The sequence below is a fragment of the Ctenocephalides felis genome, unplaced genomic scaffold (assembly GCF_003426905.1).
Source record: "Ctenocephalides felis isolate EL2017-DRISC unplaced genomic scaffold, ASM342690v1 CF-g0.4_SCAFFOLD_03572, whole genome shotgun sequence".
NCBI classification, from domain to species: domain Eukaryota; kingdom Metazoa; phylum Arthropoda; class Insecta; order Siphonaptera; family Pulicidae; genus Ctenocephalides; species Ctenocephalides felis.
In genome coordinates, this window is record NW_020539726.1 from 41,342,642 (window position 1) to 41,370,234 (window position 27,593).

A 27,593-nucleotide genomic window follows, 5' to 3' on the forward strand; every position below is an offset into this window, starting at 1 on the left:
CAAAAAAAAATCCAAAATATTCTTATTAAGGACCAACTTAAATCCATATTAAGTACCAACAGAACTAGTTATACATATAAAGTTTTCTGAAGGTTTCAAGGACGCTATTTCTTGATTCAAAATTTTTACTTTGTGTCTTAGCTGTGCATCAGGCGTTTCACACATAAAACCTAACCTCCAAAAGGCACAAACGTAAGAATATTAACTTTAGTTAAGTTTCACATATAAGTAATCAAAGTGATATCAGAAAGTTACTTATGTTGAGGCTATTTTGTAATATTTGTTTGGTTTTGGAGGTTATGTTTTATGTGTGAAATGCCTGACTTTTTCCCTAATCATTACGTGAAACACTTCCCACAGGCCTATAATATTTTACTAGCTGAAAATCCCAGACGAGTAAACTTGAAGTTTACCTCATCAATACAAATCTTATTTATCATGCATTTTATACTATATACTATATACAACGATTTATAAATATATGACAAAATTATGAAAGTATCAAATTTATTTATTATTAGCATATTCAATACCTGAATTATGTTCCATTATTATCATCTATTGATCGATTACTTCGATATATATTTATATTTATTATTAATTAATTAATAGTTGACTATTACAATGGTATACGGATAAGATTTTAATTTTCTAACTTCGTTTACACACTTTGTGCGTTATTACTTAAAAGAAATATTTATCAGTTTATATATACATTAAGTAATTTTCTAAATTATTGTAAATAACAAAATCAGTCGTTATAAAAAAATTATCTAAGTGCTTTTCGATGATTATATGTCTCAGTGTTATATTGAACAAGATAATGGACACGAGAATTAATTTTAATCGAGTCAGAAAAATGTATACTTAGAAAACTCGGACACACTATAATATTCGAAACTCTACAATATATATATATATATATATATATATATATATATATCACACTATAATATATATATAATCAAACGATTGAGAGACTACACGACAAAAAATACTGAGTAAATTTGAATATATAACCCTTTCCCTACTAGCGACCTGTGTGTATGAGTGTCGCATATAGACGACATTTAATGTATCGAATATTTTATTTTGATTCAAGTATAATGACTTATTAAACTAAGATATTTTTTACCTAATAGTATCAAACGATTCAGAGACTACACGACAAAAAGAAACTGATGAAGAAATTTGGATATAGAACTCTTTTCCGACTAGCGTCGCCTATGGACGACCTGTGTGCTTGAGTGTCGCCCATAGTGGACATCCAGTGTGTTGAATATTTTATTTTGATTCAAGTATAATGATTTATTAAACTAGTATATTTTTAGACTAATTGTATTAAACGATTCAGTGACTACACGACCAAAAAAAACTGATGAGTAAATTTCGATATATAACCCGTTCGTTACGAGCGTCGCCTATAGGCGACACCCCCTTGACATACGGTGTGTCGTCTATAGTCGACGACCGGTGTGTCGCCTATAGTCGAATTTTAGATTAGAGTATAAGTAGTATTTTCCTAAAATATTTATGGTGCAATGGTGTCAAACGATTCAGAATGGTTTTAGAACATTAATAAAGCATTTAACAAAATTAACAACAAATCGAATTTTCAAGCAAAAAAATGATATAAATTGGAAGGTCGCTTTTAAAACGCAGCCAATTTTTTAAATCTTTAATGAAATTTTATAATGAACCACATCTCATAGGCCTCTAATATTTATAACAATTCATTCCTCGTGTGTCAATAGTAATATAAATATTTTGTAATAGTATGTTTCTAATATAGTAATATTGTATGGTAATATAGTAATATAAAATTTATATACCCGAAACGTAAAAATAATTATAAATGAAAAACTTGAATATTATTTTAATTAAAAGCGACATCCTCTTGACAACCCGTGTGTCGCCTATAGTCGACATCGAGTGTGTCGCATATAGTCGACATCGAGTGTGCCACCTATAGTCGACATCCAGTCGACATCGAATTTTTATTTTGATTAAAGTATGATTTATTCAACTAGAATATTCTTGAAGTAATAGTGTCAAACGTTTCAGAATGATTTCAGAACATCAATGAAACATTTACCAAAATTAACAACAAATCGAATTTTCAAGCAAAAAAATGATATAAATTGGAAGGTCGCTTTTAAAACGCAGCCAATTTTTTAAATCTTTAATGAAATTTTATAATGAACCACATCTCATAGGCCTCTAATATTTATAACAATTCATTCCTCGTGTGTCAATAGTAATATAAATATTTTGTAATAGTATGTTTCTAATATAGTAATATTGTATGGTAATATAGTAATATAAAATTTATATACCCGAAACGTAAAAATAATTATAAATGAAAAACTTGAATATTATTTTAATTAAAAGCGACATCCTCTTGACAACCCGTGTGTCGCCTATAGTCGACATCGAGTGTGTCGCATATAGTCGACATCGAGTGTGCCACCTATAGTCGACATCCAGTCGACATCGAATTTTTATTTTGATTAAAGTATGATTTATTCAACTAGAATATTCTTGAAGTAATAGTGTCAAACGTTTCAGAATGATTTCAGAACATCAATGAAACATTTACCAAAATTAACAACAAATCGAATTTTCAAGCAAAAAAATGATATAAATTAGAAGGTCGCTTTTAAAACGCAGCCAATTTTTTAAATCTTTAATGAAATTTTATAATGAACCACATCTCATAGGCCTCTAATATTTATAACAATTCATTCCTCGTGTGTCAATAGTAATATAAATATTTAGTAACAGTGTGTTTGTAATATAGTAATATAGTATGGTAATATAGAAATATAAATATCTATATACCCGAAACGTAAAAATAATTATAAATGAAAAACTTGAATGTTATTTTAATTAAAAGCGACATCCTCTTGACAACCCGTGTGTCACCTATAGTCGACATACAATGTGTCCGCTTATAGTCTATATCCATTATGCCGCCTATAGTCGACATCCAGTGTGTCACCTATAGTCGACATCGAATTTTTTATTTTGACTGGGGTATGATTTATGTAACTAGAATACTTTTGCAGTAATAGTGCCAAACGATTCAGAATGACTTCAGAATGTTAATGAAACATTCGTTTAACAAAAAATCGTATTTTCTGGTTAAAATATAAAATTTTCATCTAAATTAGAAGTCACTTTTAGAGATTTTTGTAACCTTTAATGAAATTTTATAATAAACCACAACTCATAGGCCTCTAATATTTTCAACAATTCATTCCTTGTGTATCAATAGTAATGTAAATATTTTGTAGGTAAAAAAATAAATTTTGTGGTTAGTTAGAGAGAAGTGCAAGGGTTAAAATATTGAAAAAAAAAGATATAAATTAAGAGTCGCTTTTAGAGCGCAACCAATTTTTTAAATCTTTAATGAAATTTTATAATAATCCACATCTCACAGGCCTTTAATATTTTCATCAATTCATTTCTCCTTTAACACTAGTAATATAAACAATTTGGAGGTAAAAAAGTAAATTTTGTTGTTACTTGCATACAAGCACAAGGGTTGAAACATTTTAATAAATAATTGAATTTTATTTTTTGAAATAATATAGTTGAATGATGCATAATTTGTTGCATTTGAAACTTATGCAATTTAATTGAATATTTGAAGCAATGAGCATTTTGGGAGTGTATAGAAACTTTCCATAAGCCAAAGAATGTAAAAAAAAATTGGAACAAATAGTAATGTAAATATTTTGTAGGTAAAAAAATAAATTTTATGGTTTCTTACACAGAAGGGTTGAAATATTTTAATTGATAATTGAATTTTATTTTTTGTAATGATGCAGTTGCATAATAAAAAATTTGTTGTGGTTGATACTTATACATTATTATTAAATATTTACAACCATTTTTGAACTTTTGAGAAACCAAAGAATGTGAAAAAAACGTTTGATGTATTTTTTTTTTCTGAAGTATACATTTTGTGACTCAACAAACAACCTAATTAATTTTCTGTCCATGTCCAAATAATTTATCCAATATAACCTTTTCGACTCGATTATGCCAAACAAAACTTGCCAAAAACTTCAAACAACTATTACCTAACTTTATACAAAAAGTGTCCACATTAACCACTTTACTCAAACATAGTACGAATAAAAAAGTACCTTCATTATACATCCTCCCTCGATCCACCATCTCATTACGATGGTCCTCCTTCCCATTCGATCAAATACTGCACCTTACCATCCGAGTTGATCCTCCTGCCCTGCACTGCAAACTTTTCACCATTCAGAATCCTATTCATGGCACCGAAGTAAACATTCACCGAGCTCTTCAGATCGGTCATGCAGACATCGGAGACTTTGCCCCCGGGGGCCGATTGTCCTATCTGACTGATCTGACTGATTTGTGTCGAGAGACGTCCGTTGGTGGAATTTCTTCGGCCTGTTTCGGCGTAGGTGATGTCTTGGCGCTGTCGGAGTCTCCGGCCGTTCAGGGCGTAGTCTACGCAGTTCGAGATGGGAGTGCTGCTTGTTTGGGGCACATTGAGGCTGCTTCGGAGAGATCTTTGGGTTGTTTCAGTCGAGTGAAGCGGCGTGAAGAGGGCTGTCTTGGAGGCTGTTGTTGAGTTTGACATCTGGGGGGAGGGAGAAATAAAAAATATTTAGAGGTTTTGTAGATGTTTAGTTTTTAAGAAGCTTATTTTAGGGGAAATAAAAATGTTACGTTGCGGATGTACTGTTGTAGGAGTTGGTAGACACGAGTTGTCAAAAAGCAATGTATTTGCTGTGCGATCAGGCTTTCCGCACATAAAATCTAAATTTTAAAAATAAACTAGTGGTGCATGGCATTGTGCCTTAAACCAAGTTGCTGGAACTTCCCGTAACAAGAACTAAATTTAAAAACTAGTGGGACGCATGGCATCGTGCCTTAAGGCAAATTGCTGAAACTTCCCGTACCAAAAATATTTTTTTTTTTAAAGATTAACATTTTTGAAAAAAAAATTACTATGACAAAATTAGATTTTTGAGAAACTATAAATTTTTGACAAAAATTTACTTGTTTTGAAAAAAAAAGACTTTTTCAAGAAAAATTTATTTTGAAATATTTTGGAAAGTTTGAACTATTTTTAAAGCAATCGCTATGTATAGAGACGTACTTGCCGTCTAACTGATAAACATTAGTACGGAACCCATAGGAATGTAAACAAAATTTATACTTATTGTTAAAATCTCTATAAAATATCTGATAATTTGATGTGCATATGTCCAATAAACATTTTTGACCGCCAAATGACATTTTTAATTATTTTTATTGAGAGTCCACAACCGCTGGACCTGCCTTCCCAAAAATTTAATCAGTTCTTCATCTTGTCAATATAAGTAAAATGTTTTTTGAATTATTAAAATCGGACGCTCTGTTCTCTTTAAAACTGAGTTACCATTTTTGGCACGTTTTGCCCCTTATCTTTGAAACGGCTAGACCTGCCTAGGTCAAAAGCAAATCAGCACGTCTCCTTATCAATACCAATCGAATGTTTTTTGAATTATTCAAATCGGTTGATCCGTGTTTGCGAAATCGTAGACGAAAATTCGTATCCGCACACACACACACACATACATCTATTTTTTCTACGGTATGCCAGAACGTTCAGAAACATTTAAAACGTAAAGATATATAAAAATTTTCATTATTTCTGTGCGTATGTGTGTCACACACACTCACATCTATTTTTTCTAAGGCATACCAAAACCTTCAGAAACCTTTGAAACGTAAAGATATAAAAAAAATTTCAAAATCAAATTCAAATTTCACTCATCATATCACAAATTTTGACTAGCACATTTTTTTATCCATTATATATTAATATAAAAAAATTCATCAAAAAAAAAATTTCAACAGTTAATTCATAAAAAACGTCTCGGCCGATTTTTGTCCAAACTTTTTAATAGTTTTTGAATTTTTAAAATCTGGACAAATTTTTTTCACTTTTCTCTCAATTACTAAGAAGCGGCTCGGCCGATCGTCGCATAAAACTGAAAAACGATCAGTTTTTGAGAAAATGTCGATGAAAAGTGTAATTTAAAAAAACGGTGCACATTTGATGAATTTTTAAAATTAAACGATTTGCCGTAGGGTAGTAATATTTTAGTACCATGTACTAAAGTATTACTACCCTACACACATGGGGGGTCTACATACTTTAGTAGACCATGATATTTATCGCCAAAAAAAGTTTCAAAAAAATCTCTGATTTTTTTTTTCAAGTTAATTACACTAAGTTATACCAGCAAATCTTTACCAAAAAAACTAGTATTTTTTGAACGACTTTCGAATTTTTAAAATTGATTCAGGATTTTGAACTAAAAAACGTATATAAAAAGTATTACACTTTTTGGCAAATTACAAAGAAACGGCTTGGCAAATCGTCGCACAAAACTGACAAACGATAGTCCATATTGAGATACATCAAATGGCTTTTAAATTTCTGAAATCGGTTCAGGCGTTTTTGAGAAAACGTCGACGAAAGGTCTAATTTTGACGAATTCCAAATTTTTGCAAACCTTGACGAATTTTTCAAATTAAACGACATGTCGTAGGACCGTAATATTTTAGTATGATCTAGAAGACTATGGTATCTACCATCAAAACTTTATTACAAGAAAACGTCTCGGCCGATCTCTATCAAAAACTAATCAGCACGATTCCCAATCAATATTTTTCGAACGGTTTTTGAATTTTCATAATCGATTCAGAATTATGGGCTAAAACGTGGACGAAAAATTTTCGCACTTTTCTGCGATTTACAAAGAAACGGATTTGGCTGATCGTCGCTCAAAATTGATAAACGCTGGTCCTTATAGAGATACATCGAACGGCTTTTAAATTTTTGAAATCGCCCTAGCCGTTTTTGAGAAAACGGCAAAAAATGTGTTCACACACACACACACACATACTTTTTCCAAATTTGGTCTAATTCAATTCAGAATGGCTTGAAACGTCGAGAAAACATAAAATTAGCGTATCGGATTTGATGAAAACAAACTTCTCCTTCGGGAAGTTAAAAAAAATTGTATAAATTACTTGTCCTATACCTCTAATATTTTTTCTTTTCCGGGCAAATTATCACAAACTCCTCTTTTGGGAAATTAAAAAATGAAAAAAAAATCTATAATAGTTATTTCTAAAAACTTATATTTCCTCTTACCTCTGGCAGTGAATTTCGCCCCCGCGACTTCCTAAACTTTTTCCTCTTCACCTCTCCATTTTCCCCAATCAATAAATCCTTCTCACTCAGTTTCCTTTTCAGCGTCCTAGCAGCAGGCCTGGTATCAAACAAGTTGGCCACCACACTGTTTTTCCTCTTCTTCGCACTCAATTTATTCTTTCCCTTCAACAGATCAGGATTTGTACTTTTAGGCGGCGAATGGAACGGATTGTTCTTCCCTCTGAAATTCTTGGGTGGCGGGATAATGGAATCTAAGGTGCATCTGGACGAAGTCTCATCTGATGAATCACATCGGTCGTGTCTAATTGATTTTAGGCTGTCGAACATGGATTTCAGATGGACCACACTATCCGTGTCCATCGGTTCTAACCTGGAGTCTTTGGAGTTTTCATTGACATAATAGTTGGTGTCGTTTGAATTGGAACCTGTTGCTGGTGGTGTAGGAGGTGCTGATACTGACGTAGGTGGTGTCGGTGGACACACAGCTTTTGCTTTATCTTCTCGTACAGACTTTCTTAAATTCTTACGCCTTCTACTACCCGTTAACTTCGATTCAGAAGTCTCTATCTTTAATATCAATTTCAACTCATCCTTTTTATCACTTTCAATTATCCTAGCTTCAGGAATTTTGATGTCCTCGCTGACATCGGTGTCTGCTGACATCAATTCTTGTCTGTCGTTCTCTTTTTTGAACATGTCTTCATTGTCATCGAGGGAACATATTGAATCGGAGTCCGAGTTTTTGGCAATTTTTTGGCGATATGCGTTGCCTTTCATTATGGAGATCATGTTGGAGTCTAAGGGAACTACTATGTTCTCACGACGTTTCATTGCTATGCTATTCGAGGTGAATGTATTCGAGTTGATTGATTGGAGTGTCATGTTGGTGGATTTGTTCACAGGAGTACGACTGTAAAAGAAAGAATTAGGTGTAAGTGACATAATAGCTTAAGGTTAATTGCATAGACTTTTCTATGATGTGTTAATAAATAAAAATTGAGATTTAACAACTTGAACATTCAAACCTACGGCAAAAACTATATATATATATATATATATATATATATATATAAATATTCTTTTACATTTAAATAATTCAGTAAAGTGAAGCAAAATACAACATGCATAAGTTTAAAAAATAATGTATATGCAACTTTGGACGTATTGCGTTATTTATTAAACTAAATTATATAATTTCATCTGCCAAACATATACTGCATCTTATATTATTTTAATTTCTGGCACATCTCAGCTGATTTTCGGCAATAGAATTGTAGATATTACATTATTCTTATTCATATACATGAATATGGATTTTATTTACTAATATTGTCTTGACTCGCTTAAACTAATTTCAAGTTTCAATTGAATCGACATTTTTGGCAGATGACAGTTCTCAAGTATTAAAATGTTTTCAATGTCAAACAATAATGTTATTTTTTGCAATTTTTTCTATTTATTTCTACTATATTTTTATAATCACATACATCCTAAAGAAATTCCTTAACAAACTTCAGAAAGATTTATCAAAATCCAAATAATCGTTTAGGAGGAGTATCAATTCATACATTACAGAAGAATTTTATATATAAGATTACATCGTATATATCAAATTTTTCTGTAATGATGTATGTAAATATACTCCTCCTAAACTATTATTCGGATTTTAATAAATCTTTCAAAAATTTGTTAAGGGAATCTTTTGGGATGTATGTGATTATAGAAATATAGTAATATTGTAGAAATAAATGAAAAAAATTGCATAAAACAGCATATCATTGTTTGACATTGAAAATATTTGAGGCATTGTTTGGCATTGCAAACAAATGAAAACTGTCATATACCAAAAACTTCAATTTACTTATGAGACTAGACAATATTAGAATATGAATAATGAATTTATGATTATGATTAAGAAAAATGAAATGTGTACATTATTATTGATAAAAAGCAGCTGAGATGTTAAATTAATGATATAAGATACGCTGCTGAGATGAAATTAAAATAATATAAGATACAGTATATGTATGGCAGATTGAATGATACACATATGAACAGAATTCGACTAATTAATTCACTTAAAATATGAAATTAAGTAATAATCAGAGCCGGTCCAACCTTGAATAACCTTAGAAGGCGCGCCAATACAAGATTCGGATATGAAATTTTCAATATCGTTGTTTTTTTTAATATAATTCAAGAAATATACATTTCTTTGCATCTTCTACTAATCTTTGCACAATATTTTTAAAGTATTGTTAAAAATTTCACATTAAAATAACAAATGGGAAAGTAAAGATAAATACATACAATTCGTTCCTTACAATATCAATTAGGAGAAGTTTAGGATGCGTTTCGGATATCTTAAATGATAAAAAATTAACAAAAAATAACGTTATAGTTGAGGAATTCATGTAGCTTTTTTCTGCAACTAAATAATTTTGTATCTAAAAAATTCCTCTTTATATTTATTTTGAATTTTAAGTTTGATGCATTAAGTAACTCTTAAATAAATTTATCAAATATAATAAAATGTCAAATATCAAAAATACAAATATATTTTTGTACAAATTATAACTGAAACGGAGTTATTGTACAAAATGCAACAATAAAAAAAATCTAAAAAATGCCATAAATTGAATTTGAAACAAAAACAAGAAAAATAAGATAATAAATAATGATAAAATAGTAAGAGTTTATAAATTAAGTCACTTTTCTCAGGTCTATAATACTTTAGAATATTCGTTTCGAACATAAATTATCACTGCGCAAAAGTGCACCAAAATTGTAAACAAATTCAATTTCCTTTGTAAATTAATTTAGCATTGATATCTTTGAAACAAAGTCCAAAATTCAAATTACAAAACAAACGGCTCGGTCGATCGTCACACAAAAAACTGAAAAACGACAGTATTTTGGCTTTTAAATTTTTGAAATCGGTCCAGGTATTCTTGAGAAAACGTCGATTTAAGGTAAAAAATCTGTTCACGATAACATTCTAGATCCTCCCCCCATGAAGTAATGCTTAACGGCGGTTTCCGTAGGGACAAGAGGTTAGAGATATGCGGTGGTTTTAGTCGGTATTATACCCAGGCGGTATTGAGTCCGACATACGCAGACAAAAGACCTAGTCTGAAATGCATAAATTCATTCACTTCGTTGTACAAAAAAACAAACACGCACACACACACATAGATACATACATTTCCATTAAATTTGGTCTCATTCGATTCAGAACGACTTGAAACGTCGAAAAAACAAAATGAGCAAACCTGATTTTCTGGCAAAAACATAAACTTTATCTTTCGGTATGTTAAAAATAAAATTACATAAGTACTAAAATACCAAATATCTATTACTATTATTATTCAACTTACTCAAGAAACTGCATCCGTTTATTCCCCTTCAAAGCCTCTCGCAGATTTGCATCGGTCACAACCCCCGAGAAATTAAGACTTATACAAGGAGCTGGTGGAGGCACCCTTTCTCGTAAGCCCCAAATTGTTACCTTCTTCTTGTTCTCTCTTCCGCATTTGAATCGATTCTTATTATTCGATAAAGCATACAAAATCTGTTCGCGCATTTCTGCTAGTGGAATATCTTTCATCTAGGTAAAAGATAAGTAATAAAAATTTGATTTTGAAGATACAGTAGAACTCCAATTATCCGAATTAATGGGGACCGGGGCCGATTCGGATAATCAAATATTCGGATAATCGGAGTTTTTTTTAAAAAATTGCCATTGGAAAGAAAAAAAGTTACGTTTTGATATTGCACTATTTTTTTTTATTGAATTAAATGAAAGAAACATGATATTTTCACATGTTTTAAATATAAATAAAATGTACTTATGTACAAGTTTAGAAATAAAAATCATTGTTTTTTAAACATCTCCGCCAAATCAAAACAAACAATGTGCCTTTTTTTTTTCTGAAAGTGATTCGGATAATCGGCGATTCGGATAGTCGGAGTTCGGATAATTGGAGTTCTACTGTAATTTGGAGTATGTGTGTATGTATTATTATTACCTGTGGTGTCAATTGCAGGGCATGCCAATTATCATGAGCGTAAGGTAAAATAACGTTATCTAAATCAAAGTATTTTATATTATTGTATGAGGTTAAATTGAATAATAGTAGATGGACTATGTCGACCCATTTTGTTTCCAGACGTCTCACAAATTCGTTTCCGAAATTACAAGAGGAGCACACGAAGATGTAAAACCTGAAATAAAATAAATAAAATATTATATAGGTAATTGGCTTGTAATAGGTGTAAATATAATGTACAGCAACAATTTTTCTACGACGAAATCAAAATAGCAAAGATTAAAATAATAAATAATAATAAATTATCAGCGGGCAGCGTATTTTTACGCTTTTTAATGCTAGTAACTTCAAAATCGGTTAACATATAAAATTAATAGAGTTTGCTTGTATTTTTTCTTAAAATTAAATTGATTTAGTTGTTTGTCGTTTATTTTAGTATTATAGTCTTATATATATATATATATATATATATATATATAAATAAGTCGGGTTTTCCTTCCTGACGAAATAACTCCGGAACGCACAAACCGATTTCGACAATTTTGCATTCGTTGGAAAGGTCTCGGGCTCCGCAAGGTTTATAGCTAAGAAAATTAGGTGTGCATGGCATCGTGCCTTAATGCAAGCTGCTGGAACTTCACGCACCGTAATTAAAAATTCGAGTAATGACATTAGTGAGAATTATCAGAATTATGCTTGGTCAAGTCAACGAGCAATTCTTGCCGCAAAGAATAATGATGTACACGCCCTGAATTTCACCATTAAATAAAAAATTCCCGGCGATTTGGTGACATACCAATGATTCCGACTGGTCTTCCGTTTGACTTCAAACGATTGCAATTTCCAGTTCGCCTTGCGTTCGCAATAACAAGTCGCAAGGCCAATCGCTTAGTGTTTGCGGGTTAAATTTCAAATAGATTATTTAGAAAATCATTGTTTTCACATGGGCAGTTATACGTTGCCTTTTCACGAGTTGGAAAACTATCCGCTTTGTTTGTGTTAACGTCAGACCAAAAAACAAAAAAATGTGGTTTACCAAAGAGCACTTCAATGAAACGAATAATTTGCGGATTCACTTTCATTCACTTAGAGAAGTTCAACTAAAAATCACTTCATTTTTGTAATCGAAATAAATTCATTACTGTTGTGTAATAAAATCAAATTTTTCCTTTTCAAATATAAAACAAACAAAAAATTTCTTCATCTTTCTCACTAAACCATCTGGTGGCGAAACGGAGTTCGTCGGGTTTGCTAGTATTTTTATAATTAGCAATATGTAAAGTTAAAATATTTCTTCTGTTTGTTCCGAACATTTTATTTGTATACTTTAATATAAGCTAGATTACATTGTAAAAGTTAGGAAAAATTATTGTATACACCTATATAATAAACTTAAATATCTTGTAGGAACATTTTCTTGGTAATAGACGAGTGTTTAGCAATGTGTGAATTTTGGACATTTTCTAACATTTTTTTGAATATCTTGGAAATGTTTCTCCGGCCTCTATGTTGTAAAAACTAGATAAATTTTACTAAAATCTGGTATAACCTATTAGTTACATTTGCATATTAAAATTCTAAATAAATCTTAGTTGAAATGCAGACTTTAGTATTTCTATAACTTGCAATATATAGATTTAGGACATTTTTTTAGTTTTCTTCAAATAACTTTTAATTTTCATTTCGGACATTATAATTTGCTTGCATTAGTAAAAACTAGATAAAATTTCCCAAATTCAGTCAAAAATGTTTAATGCACTTTGATATTGAAATTTTGAATAATTCTTAGTTGAAATGCGGACTTTAGTATTTCTATAACTTGCAATATGTGGATTTAGGACATTTTTAACTTCCCGTAGGGTAAGTTATTGTAATGGGCCGAAAATCGGAATTGAAATTTTTACATTTCTCGACGTTTTGAAAGTTTCTGAACATTTTGGCTCAGAACCTCAGAAAAAATGGATGTGTATGTGTGTATGTATGTATGGATACAAATTTCCAGTCACGTTTTCGGGCGCACGGATCAACCGATTTGAATGGTTAAAAAAATATTCGATTCCTATTGATAGGGAAAAGAGCTGATTAGTTTTTGGCAAAGGCAGGTCCAGCCGTTTCGGAGATACGGAGCAAAGAGTGCAGAAAATAGAAATCGACTTGAGAAGGAGTATAGAATAGAAAACGACGAGAGAACGGAGTATCCGATTTGAATGATCTTAGAAACATTCAATTAGTAATGATTGGGAGAAGTATTTATTAGCTTTTGGCAAAAGCAGGCCCAGCCATTTCGACGATACGGAGCTAAATATGTAAAAAATGGCAGTTTTTGAGAGAACTAAGCGTCCGATTTAGATGATTCAAAGAACTTTCTGCTTGTCTTAACAAAATAATTAATTTTGAGAAAAAAAATTTTGTTCCAACTTTTTTTTTTTTTAATTTTTTGTATGTCGAAAATAATTCAGATTTTATTTTTAATTCTGACTATAGTTCTAATTATAACTTTACAAATAATTTCAGCTTTTTCAGTTTATATAATTCTTATAAATATTAGACAATGTTACAATATTTATAATAATCTATTTGAAAACATTCAGTATTCCTCAAACATTTCGTTACGGTACGAGAAGTTCCAGCAATTTGCCTTAAGGCACGATGCCATAATTGCCTCAAGACAGAATTCCACTTACAGCTAGTTTTATTTTTCTTCAAATAACATTTAATTTTCATTCCGGACATTATAATTTGCTTACATTAACAAAAACTAGATAAAATTTACTAAAATCTAGTAGAAACTGTTTCATACACTTTGATATTGAAATTTTGAATAATTTGTAGTTGAAATGTGGACTTTAGTATTTCCATAACTTGCAAAACATTTTAGTTTTCATCAAAAAAAATTTAATTTTCATTCCGGACGTTATAATTAGCTTGCATCAGTAAAAACTAGAAAAAATTTACTAAAATCTAGTCAAAAATGTTTTATGTACTTGGATATTTAAATTTTGAATAAATTCGTAGTTGAATGTTAGCGTTTTATTCCCAATTTGCCCACTATACATATCAGTTTTTATTAGGGGCCTATAGTGTGTTAATTATTACTCGCCTGTCACCACAATAAAGTGGATACTGCAGACACCCGATACACCTTTCGTGGAACCACTGTCGACACCTGATGCACTGCAACATCTGATTGTTCCACTCTCCGTTGCCTCCACAATAACAGTAAGTCTGTTGGGCATTCTTCCGATGATATGCATCCCATGTTAGACTCTCCAGCTAAAAATAGAAAAAAATACTTAGAATATAATCACTTAAACAGTACAACCATTTAGTTATTTTATCTTCAGTTTTATCTTAGACTTACATCATATGGTAATTGATTCTCCACAACCGGTGCAGGAATTACACTAGCCGAGTTGACAATTTCAGCTGTAGTACTTGTGCTATTCCTTCTAATTTCCCTCCGCATATTTCTATTTTCCATTTTTCTTATATAATGCGTCTGGTCTACACATCTACAATAGAACCAAAAATAAATTTATCAACTTCCCTTAGGGTAAGTTATATAGTGCAGTAAACGGAGACGAAAAAAGGGCATAACCTCTGAATTTTTTTACTGTGCTCCGAATTGAATGAAATTTTGGAATTAGGTTCACCTTATACTCAAGTTCAAAAGTGAAAACAATTCGGGTTGCGCCCTCACCCCCCGGGGGGATGACACCCCTTCTCAAATGTGTAATTACATTTTTTCAAAATAACGTCGGAAATCGATAAAAAAACTAATTATAAGAAAAAATGTCTTTTATAGTTTTTCAAAAAAACTAATACTTTTCAAGTTACTGGCCACTAAAGATTCATATATTTTCGGCGTTTTTCTTTGTTTTTTTGCAAATATTTCTTAAACTATACATTTTAACGAAAATCATGTAATGAACAAAATAATGTCAATAAAAATCTTAATAAATCGGCATTACATAAAGTGTTCTAGGAAAAATATTAAGCAAGATTTGAAAGAGCAGAGTCGTTTTTTTATTTCGTTCAAGATTTAATTGTTGTATTTAAAGCCATCTAGTGTCGAGGTTTTACATTTTATGCATTTCGGTGAAATTGGGTTTTATAGTGCTCAACATAAGCTTTAAAATGAGTGCTGTTACAAGTTTTTACGTGTAAAATGATGGAGCTATCATGCAAATAAGAAGTTTTTTTCTTTTAAATCATATGGTTTAATGAGCGCCATTTCCATCAGAATTGAAGTAATTCACATTCCATCTCACTTTATTATAGGCATCTTGAAGGATTCTAGCAGATTCACTACTTTAGAACAAACTATTTTCAGAAAACTCACGATTTTATAAAAACTTTTTTTTTCAATTTTTTTAAAAGTCGAAATTATTTTCATTATATCTCAAAAAGAATAAAAAATACGTATAAAAACATATAGATCAAAGTCAAAGGGATCTTTATGGCTTATTATTGTCTTTTATTATTTTTCATTCATACAAAAATTTACAGAGTTATGAATGCTTAAAGACTGCGCGACCGCGCAAATTGGAACAAAAAGTTTGAGGAAAAATCGTGAGTTTTCCGAAAATAGTTTGTACTAAAATAGTGAATCTGCTAGAATCTATCAAAAGGTCTTTAATGAAGTGAATTATAGATGGAATGTGAATTATTTTAATTCTGGTGGAAACGACGCTCATTAAACCACATGATTTAGAAGAAAAAACCATCGTATATGTTTCTTATTTGCATGATATCTTACTCATTTTACGCGCAAAAAACTTGTAACAGCACTCATTTTAAAGCTTATGTATAGCACTATAAAACCCAATTTCACCGAAATGCATAAAATGTAAAACCTCGACACTAGATGGCTTTAAATACAACAATTAAATCTTGAACGAAATAAAAACGACTTTTCTCTTTCAAATCTTGCTTAATATTTTTCCTAGAACACTTTATGTAATGCCGATTTATTAAGATTTTTATTGACATTATTTTGTTCATTACATGATTTTCGTTAAAATGTATAGTTTAAGAAATATTTGCAAAAAAAACAAAGAAAAACGCCGAAAATATATGAATCTTTAGTGCCAGTAACTTGAAAAGAATTATTTTTTTTGAAAAACTATAGAAGACATTTTTTCTTATAATTAGTTTTTTTATCGATTTCCGACGTTATTTTGAAAAAATGTAATTACACATTTGAGAAGGGGTGTCATCCCCCCGGGGGGTGAGGGCGCAACCCGAATTGTTTTCACTTTTGAACTTGAGGGTAAGATGAACCTAATTCCAAAATTTCATTCAATTCGGAGCACAGTAAAAAAAATTCAGAGGTTATGCCCTTTTTTCGTCTCCGTTTACTGCACTAATAGTGATCGCAAAAAAATCGAAAATGAAAATTTTTGCATATCTTTGTACGTTTCAGTGGTTTCTGAACATTCTATTATACCTTAGAAAAAATTGATGTATGTGTGTGCGGATACAAATTTTCGTCGACGATTTCTGGAACACCGATCATAAATAATTTAAAAAATATTTGAATAATTTGAATAATTTAAAGAACATTTGATATGTATTGATATAGAGACGTGCTGGTTAGTTTTTGGCAAAGACAGGTCTAGCCGTTTTGGAGATACGTGGCAAAAAGTGCCAAAAACGGTAACTCAGTATTTAAGAGAACGGAGCGTCCGATTTTAATAATTCTAAGAACATTCTACTTGTATTGACAAGATGAACTGCTCAAATTGTTGGAAAGGCAGGCCAAGCGCTTGTGAACTCTCAAAAATAATTTTAAAAAAAATGCCACATGGCGATCGAAAATGTTTATTGGACATATGTACATCAAATTATTACATATTTTTTTAAAGATTTTAAAAATGAGTACTAATTTTGTTGGGTTCCGTACCAAGATTCTTAATTTTTAAAGTTAACTTGTATGCTTCAAACGAATATCAAAATTGTCATATTTTTTTTTAAATTTTTTACTTTAAATATAAATTTAAAAACAATTTAATTTTAAAAATTGTACATATTTTATATGCATTTTTCTAATCATAAGAAATCTATCCTCAGATAGATTCAGCATGTTAATTAATGTAAACATACTTAAGTGTTTTATGCGATAAGATCGTCGCTATATAACATGAACGATAAAATATATAGTATTTATAATTAACTATTTGAAAATATTTAAAAAAAATCTTATTATTTTAAGTTATTTAATGAATTATTATTTGGACTGAAAATCGAAGCTTGCGTATCTTTACGTTTCAGAGGTTTCTGAACATTTTAGCATACCTTATTGTTAGGTGAATGTGTGTATGTATGTATGTATGGATACAATTTTTCGTCCACGATTTCGGGCGCACGGATCAACCGATTTGAATGGTTCAAAAAACATTCGATTCCTATTGATAGGGAGATGTGCTGATTAGTTTTTGGCGAAGGCAGGTCCAGCCGTAACGGAGATACAGAGCAAAGAGTGCAAAAAATACAAATCGAGTTTTTGAGAGAACGGAGTATCGGATTTAAATTATCTAAAAAACATTCAATTTGTAATGATTGGGAGAAAAGGTGATTAGTTTTTGGCAAAGACAAGTCTCGCCATTTCGAAGATACAGAGCTAAATGTGCAAAAATGGCAGTTTTTGAGTGAACTAAGCGTCCGATTTGAATGATCTAAAAAACTTTCTGCTTGTATTGACAAAACAATTACTTTTAAGGATAAAAAATTCTAACATCTTTTTTTATTTTCCATAAAAATAAATTTGTATTTTGTAATTTTTGATTAAAAATTCAAAAAATACCCAGGCTAAGCACAGTCTAAGCGCCACTCTGGTACAAATGTTTACCCAAGTGCGTTTAGACTGTTTATGTATTGTAGCACTTTTTCAATTATTTGAAAACGAAAACTATTGAAAAATGTGAAAATGCCGCCAAGCTAAGCACAGTATAAGTGTTAATGTCGAACAGAATTATTTGCAAATGCGTTTAGACTGTGACCATACAGAAAGCACTTTTTCAATTTTGTGTAAATTAGGCAACTATTTCTTTTTTTGAAATTGAATTCGAAAAGAAATGATGATTGTTAATGTTCTGGAGATAAATTCTGGAGATTTATGATTTACATTTGATTTGCTCGGATATAACGAGATAGCAAAAATCATGAAAGTTACAGTATTTGTAATGATATATTTGAAAACGTTTAAAATTTTCTCAAATATTTCATTACGGTACGAGAAGTTCCAGCAATTCGCCTTAAGGCACGGTGCCACACACCACTAAATTAATATTTCAATTTGGTTCAACAATTATCAATATATATCTTTTACTACCTTCGGCAGTTCCAGGTTCCGTTCAGATTCAGCACCTTCGGTGTGTGACATTTCTGATGGTACCCCCTGCCACATTTGTCACAAACGATGACCTTATCACCTTCCTTGTCTTCGGATGTTTTACAAATGACACACAAGGGTCCACTGTCCGCCTTGTTTACTTTCAGGTGATTTATTTCTTTGGAAGGGTACCACCGTAATGTGTTGTCGCCGAATTTGACAAGACATTGGTCGCCTAGTACATCTACACTGTTTATAGTCCCTGGAAAGAGGAGAAATAGATAAATAATCGACTTAACACACTATATGCGGGCCCCGTAAAAATACTAAAAACTGAACTGATGTATAGCGGGTAAATTGAGCGTCAAACGCTAACATTTATTGCAAGTGTTCAAGGCACTAAAGTCTGCATTTCAACTACGAATTGTTCAAAGTTTCGATATCAAAGTGTATGAAACAGCTTTTACCACATTTTAGTAAATCAAATTTTATCTAGTTTTTATTAATGTAAGCAAAATATAATGTCCGGAATGTAAATTAAAAGTTATTTGGAGAAAACTAAAAAAATGTACCAAATCCATGTATTGCAAGTTATGGAAATACTAAAGTCCGCATTTCAACTACGAATTATTCAAGATTTCAATATCAAAGTGTATAAAACAAATTTAACTGGATTTTATTAAATTTTATCTAGTTTTTACTAATGTAAATTATAATGTCCGGAATGAAAACTATAAGTTATTTAAAGAAAACTAAAAAAATGTCTTAAATCCATATAGTGCAAGTTATGGAATACTAAAGTCCGCATTTCAACAAAGAAATATTCAAAATTTCAATATACAAGTGTATGAAACAGCTTTTACTAAATTTTAGTAAATTTTAACTAGTTTTTACTAATGTAAACAAATTATAATGACCGGAATGAAAATTTCAAGTTATTTGAAGAAAACTAAAAAAAATGTACCAAATCCATGTATTGCAAGTTATGGAAATACTAAAGTCCGCATTTCAACTACGAATTATTCAAAATTTCAATATCAAAGTATAAACAGCTTTTGACTAGATTTTAGTAAATTTTATCTAGTTTTTACTAATGTAAACATATTATAATGACTGGAATAAAAACTAAAATATATTTGAATAAAACTAAAAGTATGTCCTAAGATCATTTATCGCAAGTGTTCAAGGCACTGAAGTCCGCAATTTAACTACGAATTATTCAAAATTTTAATATGCAAATGTAACTAATAGGTTATACCAGATTTTAGTAAAATTTATCTAGTTTTTACTGAAGTATATAAAACATAGCGGCCGGAGAAAAATTTCCAAGTTATTCAAAAAAATATTAGAAACCGTCCAAAATTCACACATTGCTAAATACTTGTCTATTACCAGAAAAACGTTCCTACAAGATATTTAAATTTGTTATATAGGTGTATACAACAATTTTTCCTAACTTTTAAAATGTAATCTAGCTTATACTGAAGTATACAAATAAAATGTTCGAAACGAACAGAAGAAATATCCTAACTTTACATATTGATAATTATCAAAATACTAAATACTATAATACTAAAATAAACGACAAACAACTAAATCAATTGAATTTAAACAAAAAATGTAAGCATACTCTATTAATTCCATATGTAAACCGATTTTAAAATTACTATAGTGTGACAATTTATTAGATTTATTAACTACAGTAGTACCCCAAATTGAGCGTAATCTGACATACGAGTGTTTCGAGATACGAGCCGCCAAAATTCGAGATATGATATGAAAAATTTCGTCAGTTAGAATGATTTTCTACCACAGAAATATTTTGGCTGTTTCATGAGAGTAAATTATTTTACAGTTAATCATTTCTATTATGAATATTAAATGTGTAGTAATATTATCAACAATACATTTATAGTGATTAATTATACAGATACATGGTAAGATCGAGTTATTTTTGTACATTTATAAAATACTATTTACTGTTTTAACCATGAGTCCAAACAAAAGAGCCATATCTCTTGAATGAAGAAATCGATAAAAATCTTATCATATCTTTTCGAGCTCTAAAAGTTTGTGAATAAAAATTCACCATGAAAAAGCTGCAACAGTTCGAGCATGGACCTCACTGGTTACTGACAAAAGGACTCTACTGACAATAAAATAAAAGAACACTACTGACAGGAAAAAGACTCTACTGACAGGAAAAATAATTCTAATGACAGACAGAAGAACTTTTTACTGACAATAAAATGAAAAGAATATACTGACAGACAAAAGGACTGTATTGACAGGCAAATTTATTTTAATAGATAGCAAAATAGAAGAGAGTATTTTAGAATAAAAAATGACTCTACTGAAGGACTAAAAGACTATAGTGACAATTAAAATGAGGAGACTACTGACATTCAGAAGGATTCAATTTTCAGATGAGATGATTGTACTGGCAGGCAAAAATATTCGACTAACAAAATAATAAAAACTATTGATAGACAAAACGGCTCTACTGACAATAAAATGAAAGGAATACTACCAACAGACAGAAGGACTGTACTGACAATAAAAATGTATATTAATAGTTTGCAAAATGCAAGTGAATGATATTTTAAACTAAAAAAGCAAGAAGACTCTATACTTATAAAAAAATAGGCAGGAAAAATCATTCTACGACAGAAAAAAGTACTCTACTGACAGACAAATGTAATATTTGCATTTTGAGATTTTGTGAATATACTAAAGCAAATGCAGAATGAAAAAATGACTCTACTGTCAGGGAAAATTAATCTGCCAGATTAAAAAAAAGATATTGTAAGCGCCCGAAATGTTAATTAACAGTAATGAACTCCACTACACACAGACACTTTATTACCTCGAAGGACCAGGTATAATTTATTATTAGAATGGCTATATCAGACCTTTAAAATAATAATAAATAAATTGAAGAAAAATAAGTAAGTTTAGTATAGATAGTATTTAATTTTAGTTAAATTTCTTATAACTAGCTTAGTACCTATACTAGGGTAGGAAATTATTTTATTATGTTAGGTAGAGGAAGATGGATGTATAAAATTTGTAAAGCTCAAACAGATATTTTATAATAAAAAAGCAGGTATTGACAAAAAACTAAATATAAAATGAGTTGGGCAAATTAGCTCCAATTTAGATTAAGGATGTGTATCTAAAATATCTATGCCTAATAAAATCATCATTAAATTGCATTGATATTTAATTAAATCCGCCTAATTAGCGAAACCAAATTATATCAAAACATTTATAAAAGTGCTGCAAGCACAACCATGAAACTGAACAAAGAAAATATTTATGGAAAAGCTCTCCAAGGAAAAAGACTACAAATATGCAAGTTGTTCAATTCATGTCTGACTTATATCCTCAGTACCACTAGAAAAAAACATTAAATAAATAAACCATAAAATTAACTTTAATTTTTAACCATAATTTATATGACAAATATTGCCTCGAGATACGAGCGATTCGACATACGAGCGTGGTTAGGGTACAAATTAATTTCGTATGTCAAAGTACCACTATATATTTAATTATAATTAAATGAATACCTAGGTAGAAGCACCCATCCATATCAACGAGAACATCCTGACCTATACTGTACAGCTTGGCTGATTTTTCCTTGTTGACCTGCAGACATTAAACAATTGTTTAAATATATCAATATATATATATATATATATATATATATATATATAAAATTTTTATCCTCATTACCTGTGTCGTCGAATCAGGTACAGCACTAACATCCTGCACCTTGACCTGATCCCTCCCGAGTCCATTGCTCACAACTCCCCGATCCAAATTATTGTTATCCATATAATTCGGATTACTACCATCACTGCTCCTCCGTTCCAAAGAATTCGTCTTGTCCCTGCACGCATTCAAAACCATTCCACCAGTTTGTGCAGTATTTCTCTGATTCATGGTACTGTTGCTCATTTTGATATAGTCGACTGGACTTAATATGTTTTCTTTCGGAAACTCTTGCAGTTTGGCTATTTCCTTGTTGTCATCTCGATCGAAGGATGAGTTTGAAGTTTTTTGTTAAAGTTTGAGCCAAACCAGGGACAAGAATCTCCTTCAGAGTTTATTAAGTCCAAGGTGTGGGAGCGATCATTGTTGTCTTGGAACATCACAAATTGATGCTGTTATACATCTAAAAGAATAAAGGATAGATAAATAGAAATTAATTTATAAAGTTACCCTTTATTGAATATTGAAAATGTCATAAGGAGCGCTAGTAAAATATATAATGAATTGCCAAACGATATTAAGATGACCAATGATGACAAATTTGAAAGAAAAATAAAGAAATATTATAAGGAAATTGAAGACAAAGAAGACTGAGAAGTAATATAAAGATATTTTAATTATAATAGATATTATATTAATGAAATAGTCATATGAAATGTATATATAAAACTAGCGAACCCGACGAACTCCGTTTCGCGACCAGATGGTTTCGTGAGAAAGATGAAGAAATTTTTTGTTTGTTTTATATTTGAAGAGGAAAAATTTGATTTTATCACACAACAGTAATGCATTTATTTCGATTACAAAAATTAAGTATTTTTTAGTTGAACTTCTATAAGTAAATGAAAGTGAATCTGCAAATTATCCGTTTCATTGAAGTGCTCTTTGGTAAACCACATTTTTTGTTTTTTGATCTGACGTTAACACAAACAAAGCGGATGGTTTTCCAACTCGTGAACAGGCAACGTATAACTGCCCATGTGAAAAACAATGATTTTCTAAATAATCTATTTGAAATTTATCCCACAAACACTAAGCGATTGGCCTTGCGACTTGTTATTGCGAACGCAAGGCGAACTGGAAATTGCAATCGTTTGAAGTCAAACGGAAGACCAGTCGGAATCATTGGTATGTCACCAAACCGCCAGCAATTTTTGATTGAATGGTGAAATTCAGTGCGTGTACATCATTATTGTTTGCGGCAAGAATTGCTCCTTGTCTTAACCAATCATAATTCTGATAATTCTCACTAATGTCATTACTAGAATTTTTAATTACGGTATTTTCTTAGCTATAAACCTTGCGGAGTCCGAGACCTTTCCAACGAATGCTAAAATTGTCAAAATCGGTTCGTGCGTTCTGGAGTTATTTCGTCAGGAAGAAAAACCCGACTTATTTTTATATATATAGAAGATATGAAAACTGTTTTACCAGGCACCTCTGCCTGTCTGAGATATGAAAATAATGTATATATATAAATAAATAAATAAAATATATAAACTAGTGATGCGCCGACTCAATATTTCTTAATTAAAATTATTCAAATAAGAAACTAGTGGGGTGGGTGGCATCGTGCCTTAAGGCAAATTGCTGGAACTTCCCGTACCGTAACGAAAAGTTCGAGGAACTTAAAATGTTTTCAAATAGATTATTATAAATATTGTAACTGTGGCGGGAATAGCTCACTCAGTAGCGTTCTCGACTCACATGCTGGAGGAATTCGGTTCGAATCTCCAGCAATACCAGAATTAAAAATATAAAATATAAAATTAGATTAAGAAATGTTAATTTGTTGAATACAAGAAAAAATTGTATTAGAAGTAAGAAGGAAAAAAAAGTTTAGTTTAGAAGATGAGGAGAACTACATATTGAGAAAAAGGAGAAGAATGAAAATTAGTAGAAAGAAAATTGAATGGAATATTAGGATATAAGAAGAGATAGTATATATATGATGAATGTATAAGAAATATATATGTAAGAATTGTCTAGAATGTGATGAAAAATAATATGAACAATGTAGATGGCTAAAAATGCTGTAAAGCGGAGGCCAATAAAATAATAAAAAAAAAACAAAAAAAATTGTAACTTTAATTATTCGTATTTTATAGACAAAATATAAGAGCTTATAAATTAGACAACGACTTTTATATATGTTTACATAAAAAGTAAATAAACAAAACTTAATCAAGAGGATTTAAAATGAAGGATTATATTTCTAAATATTATAGAAACTGAATTGCAAAGTTAAAATTATTTATTTGAAGTATATAAGTGATGCTTAGAACTTTAGCTAGAATTAGAATTAAAATCCGAATTATATTTGATATTCTAAAAAAAAAAAAGAAAACTAATGGTGTATGCATCGTGCCTTAAGGCAAATTGCTTGTACTTCCCGTACCAAAAATTGATATTTTAAAAAAAGATTAAATTAAATAACTTTGAGAAAATTAGATTTTTGAAAAATTTTAAATTCTTGAAAAAAATTAAATTTTTGTAAAAAATTGTATTTTTTGTTTATTTTGAAATATTTTGGAAATTTTGAACTTTTTAACTTCCCGTAAGGTCAGTTATAGCAATAAATTTGTGCATATTTTCACGTTTCAACGGTTTCTGAACATTTTGGCATCTCAAAAAAAATTGGTGTATGAGTGTGTGTATGTATGTATGGATACAATTTTTCGTCCACGTTTTCCGGCGCACGGATCAACCGATTTAAATGGTTTAAAAAACATTCGATTCCTATTAATAGAGAGATGTGCTGATTCGTTTTTGGCAAAGGCAGGTCCAGCCGTTACGGATATACGGAGAAAAGAGTGTAGAATATAGAAATCGAGTTTTTGAGAGAACGGAGTATCCGATTTGAATGGTTCAAAAACTATTCAATTAGTAATGACGGGGAGAAGTGGTGATTAGTTTTTGGCAAAGGCAGGTCCAGCCATTTCAGAGATACGGAGCAAAATGTGCAAAAATGGCAATTTCTGAGAGAATTAAGCATCCGATTTGAATGATTCAAAAAACTTACTGTTTGTTTTGACAGAACAATTGCTTTTGGGAAAAAAAATATTTCAAAAAAAAATTTTTTTTCAAAATAATTCAGATTATAATTTTAATTCTGGCTAAAGTTTTAAAGCTCACTTATATATTTTAAATAAATAATTTTAACTTTATAAATAAGTTTATATAATTTTTGACAATGTTACAGTATTTATTTATAATAATCTATTTGAAAACATTTAACATTCCTCGAACATTTTGTTACAGGCACAATGCTATACACCACTATTTATGTATTGTTTTTAAATATTTATAAAATTTAATAACACAATAAGAATATAGCAAGAGTAATACAACTTACAAAATTCGTAAAGACAATTAACATTTTTTAAAAAAAATTAAATTAATAAATTACATCACTTATGCGTTTCATCGAGCAAAAGTAATTGTGTAATGATATAAATGGTGATCACACCTTATAAATGGTTCAGCTCGTGCAAAAATGCTCTTGAACAAAATTGTAACACAATCAATTTTTTAAAATTAAACATAAATTTTATCAATTGCAATATTTATAGAGTTTACAAACATAACACTCACATTGTTTATGAAATAGATTCGGTATAAATTTTCATAAAATGTATGAACATGGAACTTATGATACAGCCTTTTATCATATAGAAAATATGATACAGTTTGCACTAAATGCACGCAAACAAAACTAATTGTAAGAGCGACAAATGAGAATCAACCTGATTCTTAAAAATAAAAGTGATGGATTACATCTCTTACACAATTTTATTGAATGAAAATTTCTGGTAATGTGAAAAATTTTTCGAGTCTACCAAAATCTCAATAATTTAAGTTTTAGAATATAAAAGTACCAAGAGTTCATAATAATTATTAGCAGGAGATACTTCTTATGTTTGCTGAGCTCTAAATTTTTGTAAGACTAAAAATTCCTAGCCTTAAAGGAACACCATTATTCAAAAGCTGATATGTATGTTCAACATCACATTGTAATTATTATTAAACAATAATTCTCACGTTAGTAAAGTTGTATTTAACTAAATTAAGATGTATCACATAATTTTGTCCTAAAAAACATAAAAGCATCAAAACTTAAAATAAATACCAAGTGAAATGTTTTGGTTAAGAAAAAAAACATTAAATTGTAAAATACTTACTTGCAGTCAACATATATTAGTTATATGAATAAAATAAAAGCTTGTAGTCACAATTTTATAAACAAAATGATGTATAGTCAATTTAAATATATAATTTCAAGTATTTCAGTCACTATAGCAAAAGAAATAAATGATGTAGCATTTAGCCGCCTAAATGTCAAACACTAAGTACTAATAAAATTGTACAAATTGTACACCCACAAAAATTCTACATTTACATACTAAATCTGCACGTATTAAATTACTCAAATGCGTTAAAAACAAACTAAAAACTAATATATAAAACAGTTTATAATTACCACAAACATTTGACGTACATTTGACACGATCAAGAAATCTGCAGCCATTATCATGAAATCTCCATCTCTTCCACAAATTCTTGAACAAACCACAAAACTATTATTAAATGCACCACATTTTACAGTAAACAATTCTAAATAAATCCTCTATTTATCCTCTGATCAATATCTTGCAATAAAATATAACTTTGTTAACAAACTTTTGGTCGACCGACGTTTGCAAGGATAGTTGTGTCTCGATGCCGCCTACGATGCGAAAAGATATAAAAATATGCCCGTGTAATTGTGCAAATTGGAAATTGATAGACAGGTTTATTCATAAATGTGTAATTATGATTAATTTGAAAATGTTTCTATTGAAATTTTAACGAATTGTAAATGATCACTGCCCGAACTGGTCATTCTTTAACAACATAGCCATAGGAGAGGTAGAGATACGTTTGTATAGATGGGATGTCAGCGGGTAATGGATGAAGTCGTGCACGAGTTGTATCTATGGTTTTAGCGGCAAAATTGAAAATGTAATTGAAATTTTGTGATTTATGTTGAAAATATACAAATTTGAAGGACTAAATTAATTAATTATAAACAAGTTATGTTATACTATTGAAAATAATCATGCTAAACTATTTAAAATAATTATTTTTAAAATATATTACAATTTGGTTGTTGTCATTGTAGTCGCTGATGGCGCTGAACACACTTTAAAGAACTGTCATGTCAAGTCATTCATAA

At 30.1% G+C, this 27,593-nt stretch overlaps 1 protein-coding gene across 2 annotated transcripts; it reads right to left on the reverse strand.

Annotated features, from left to right (window-relative positions):
• Positions 1 to 3,914: 3,914 nt before the first annotated feature.
• On the reverse strand, positions 3,915 to 27,250 carry LOC113387909 (metal-response element-binding transcription factor 2-like). 2 transcript variants are annotated; one of them, XM_026625294.1, is made up of 10 exons: positions 26,877 to 27,250; positions 22,340 to 22,781; positions 22,174 to 22,252; positions 18,602 to 18,863; positions 14,630 to 14,780; positions 14,369 to 14,541; positions 11,248 to 11,443; positions 10,597 to 10,826; positions 7,199 to 8,129; positions 3,915 to 4,627 (listed from the first exon to the last, which is right to left on the reverse strand). In XM_026625294.1, the coding sequence occupies exons 2-10, from the start codon at positions 22,562 to 22,564 to the stop codon at positions 4,190 to 4,192; spliced, it is 2,685 nt and encodes an 894-aa protein (XP_026481079.1). In that variant the 5' UTR covers positions 22,565 to 22,781; positions 26,877 to 27,250; the 3' UTR covers positions 3,915 to 4,189. The 2 variants fall into 2 exon arrangements, with proteins under 2 accessions (XP_026481079.1, XP_026481080.1); XM_026625295.1 differs by having other exon boundaries at positions 26,859 to 27,250.
• Between the last annotated feature and the right edge of the window lie 343 nt (positions 27,251 to 27,593).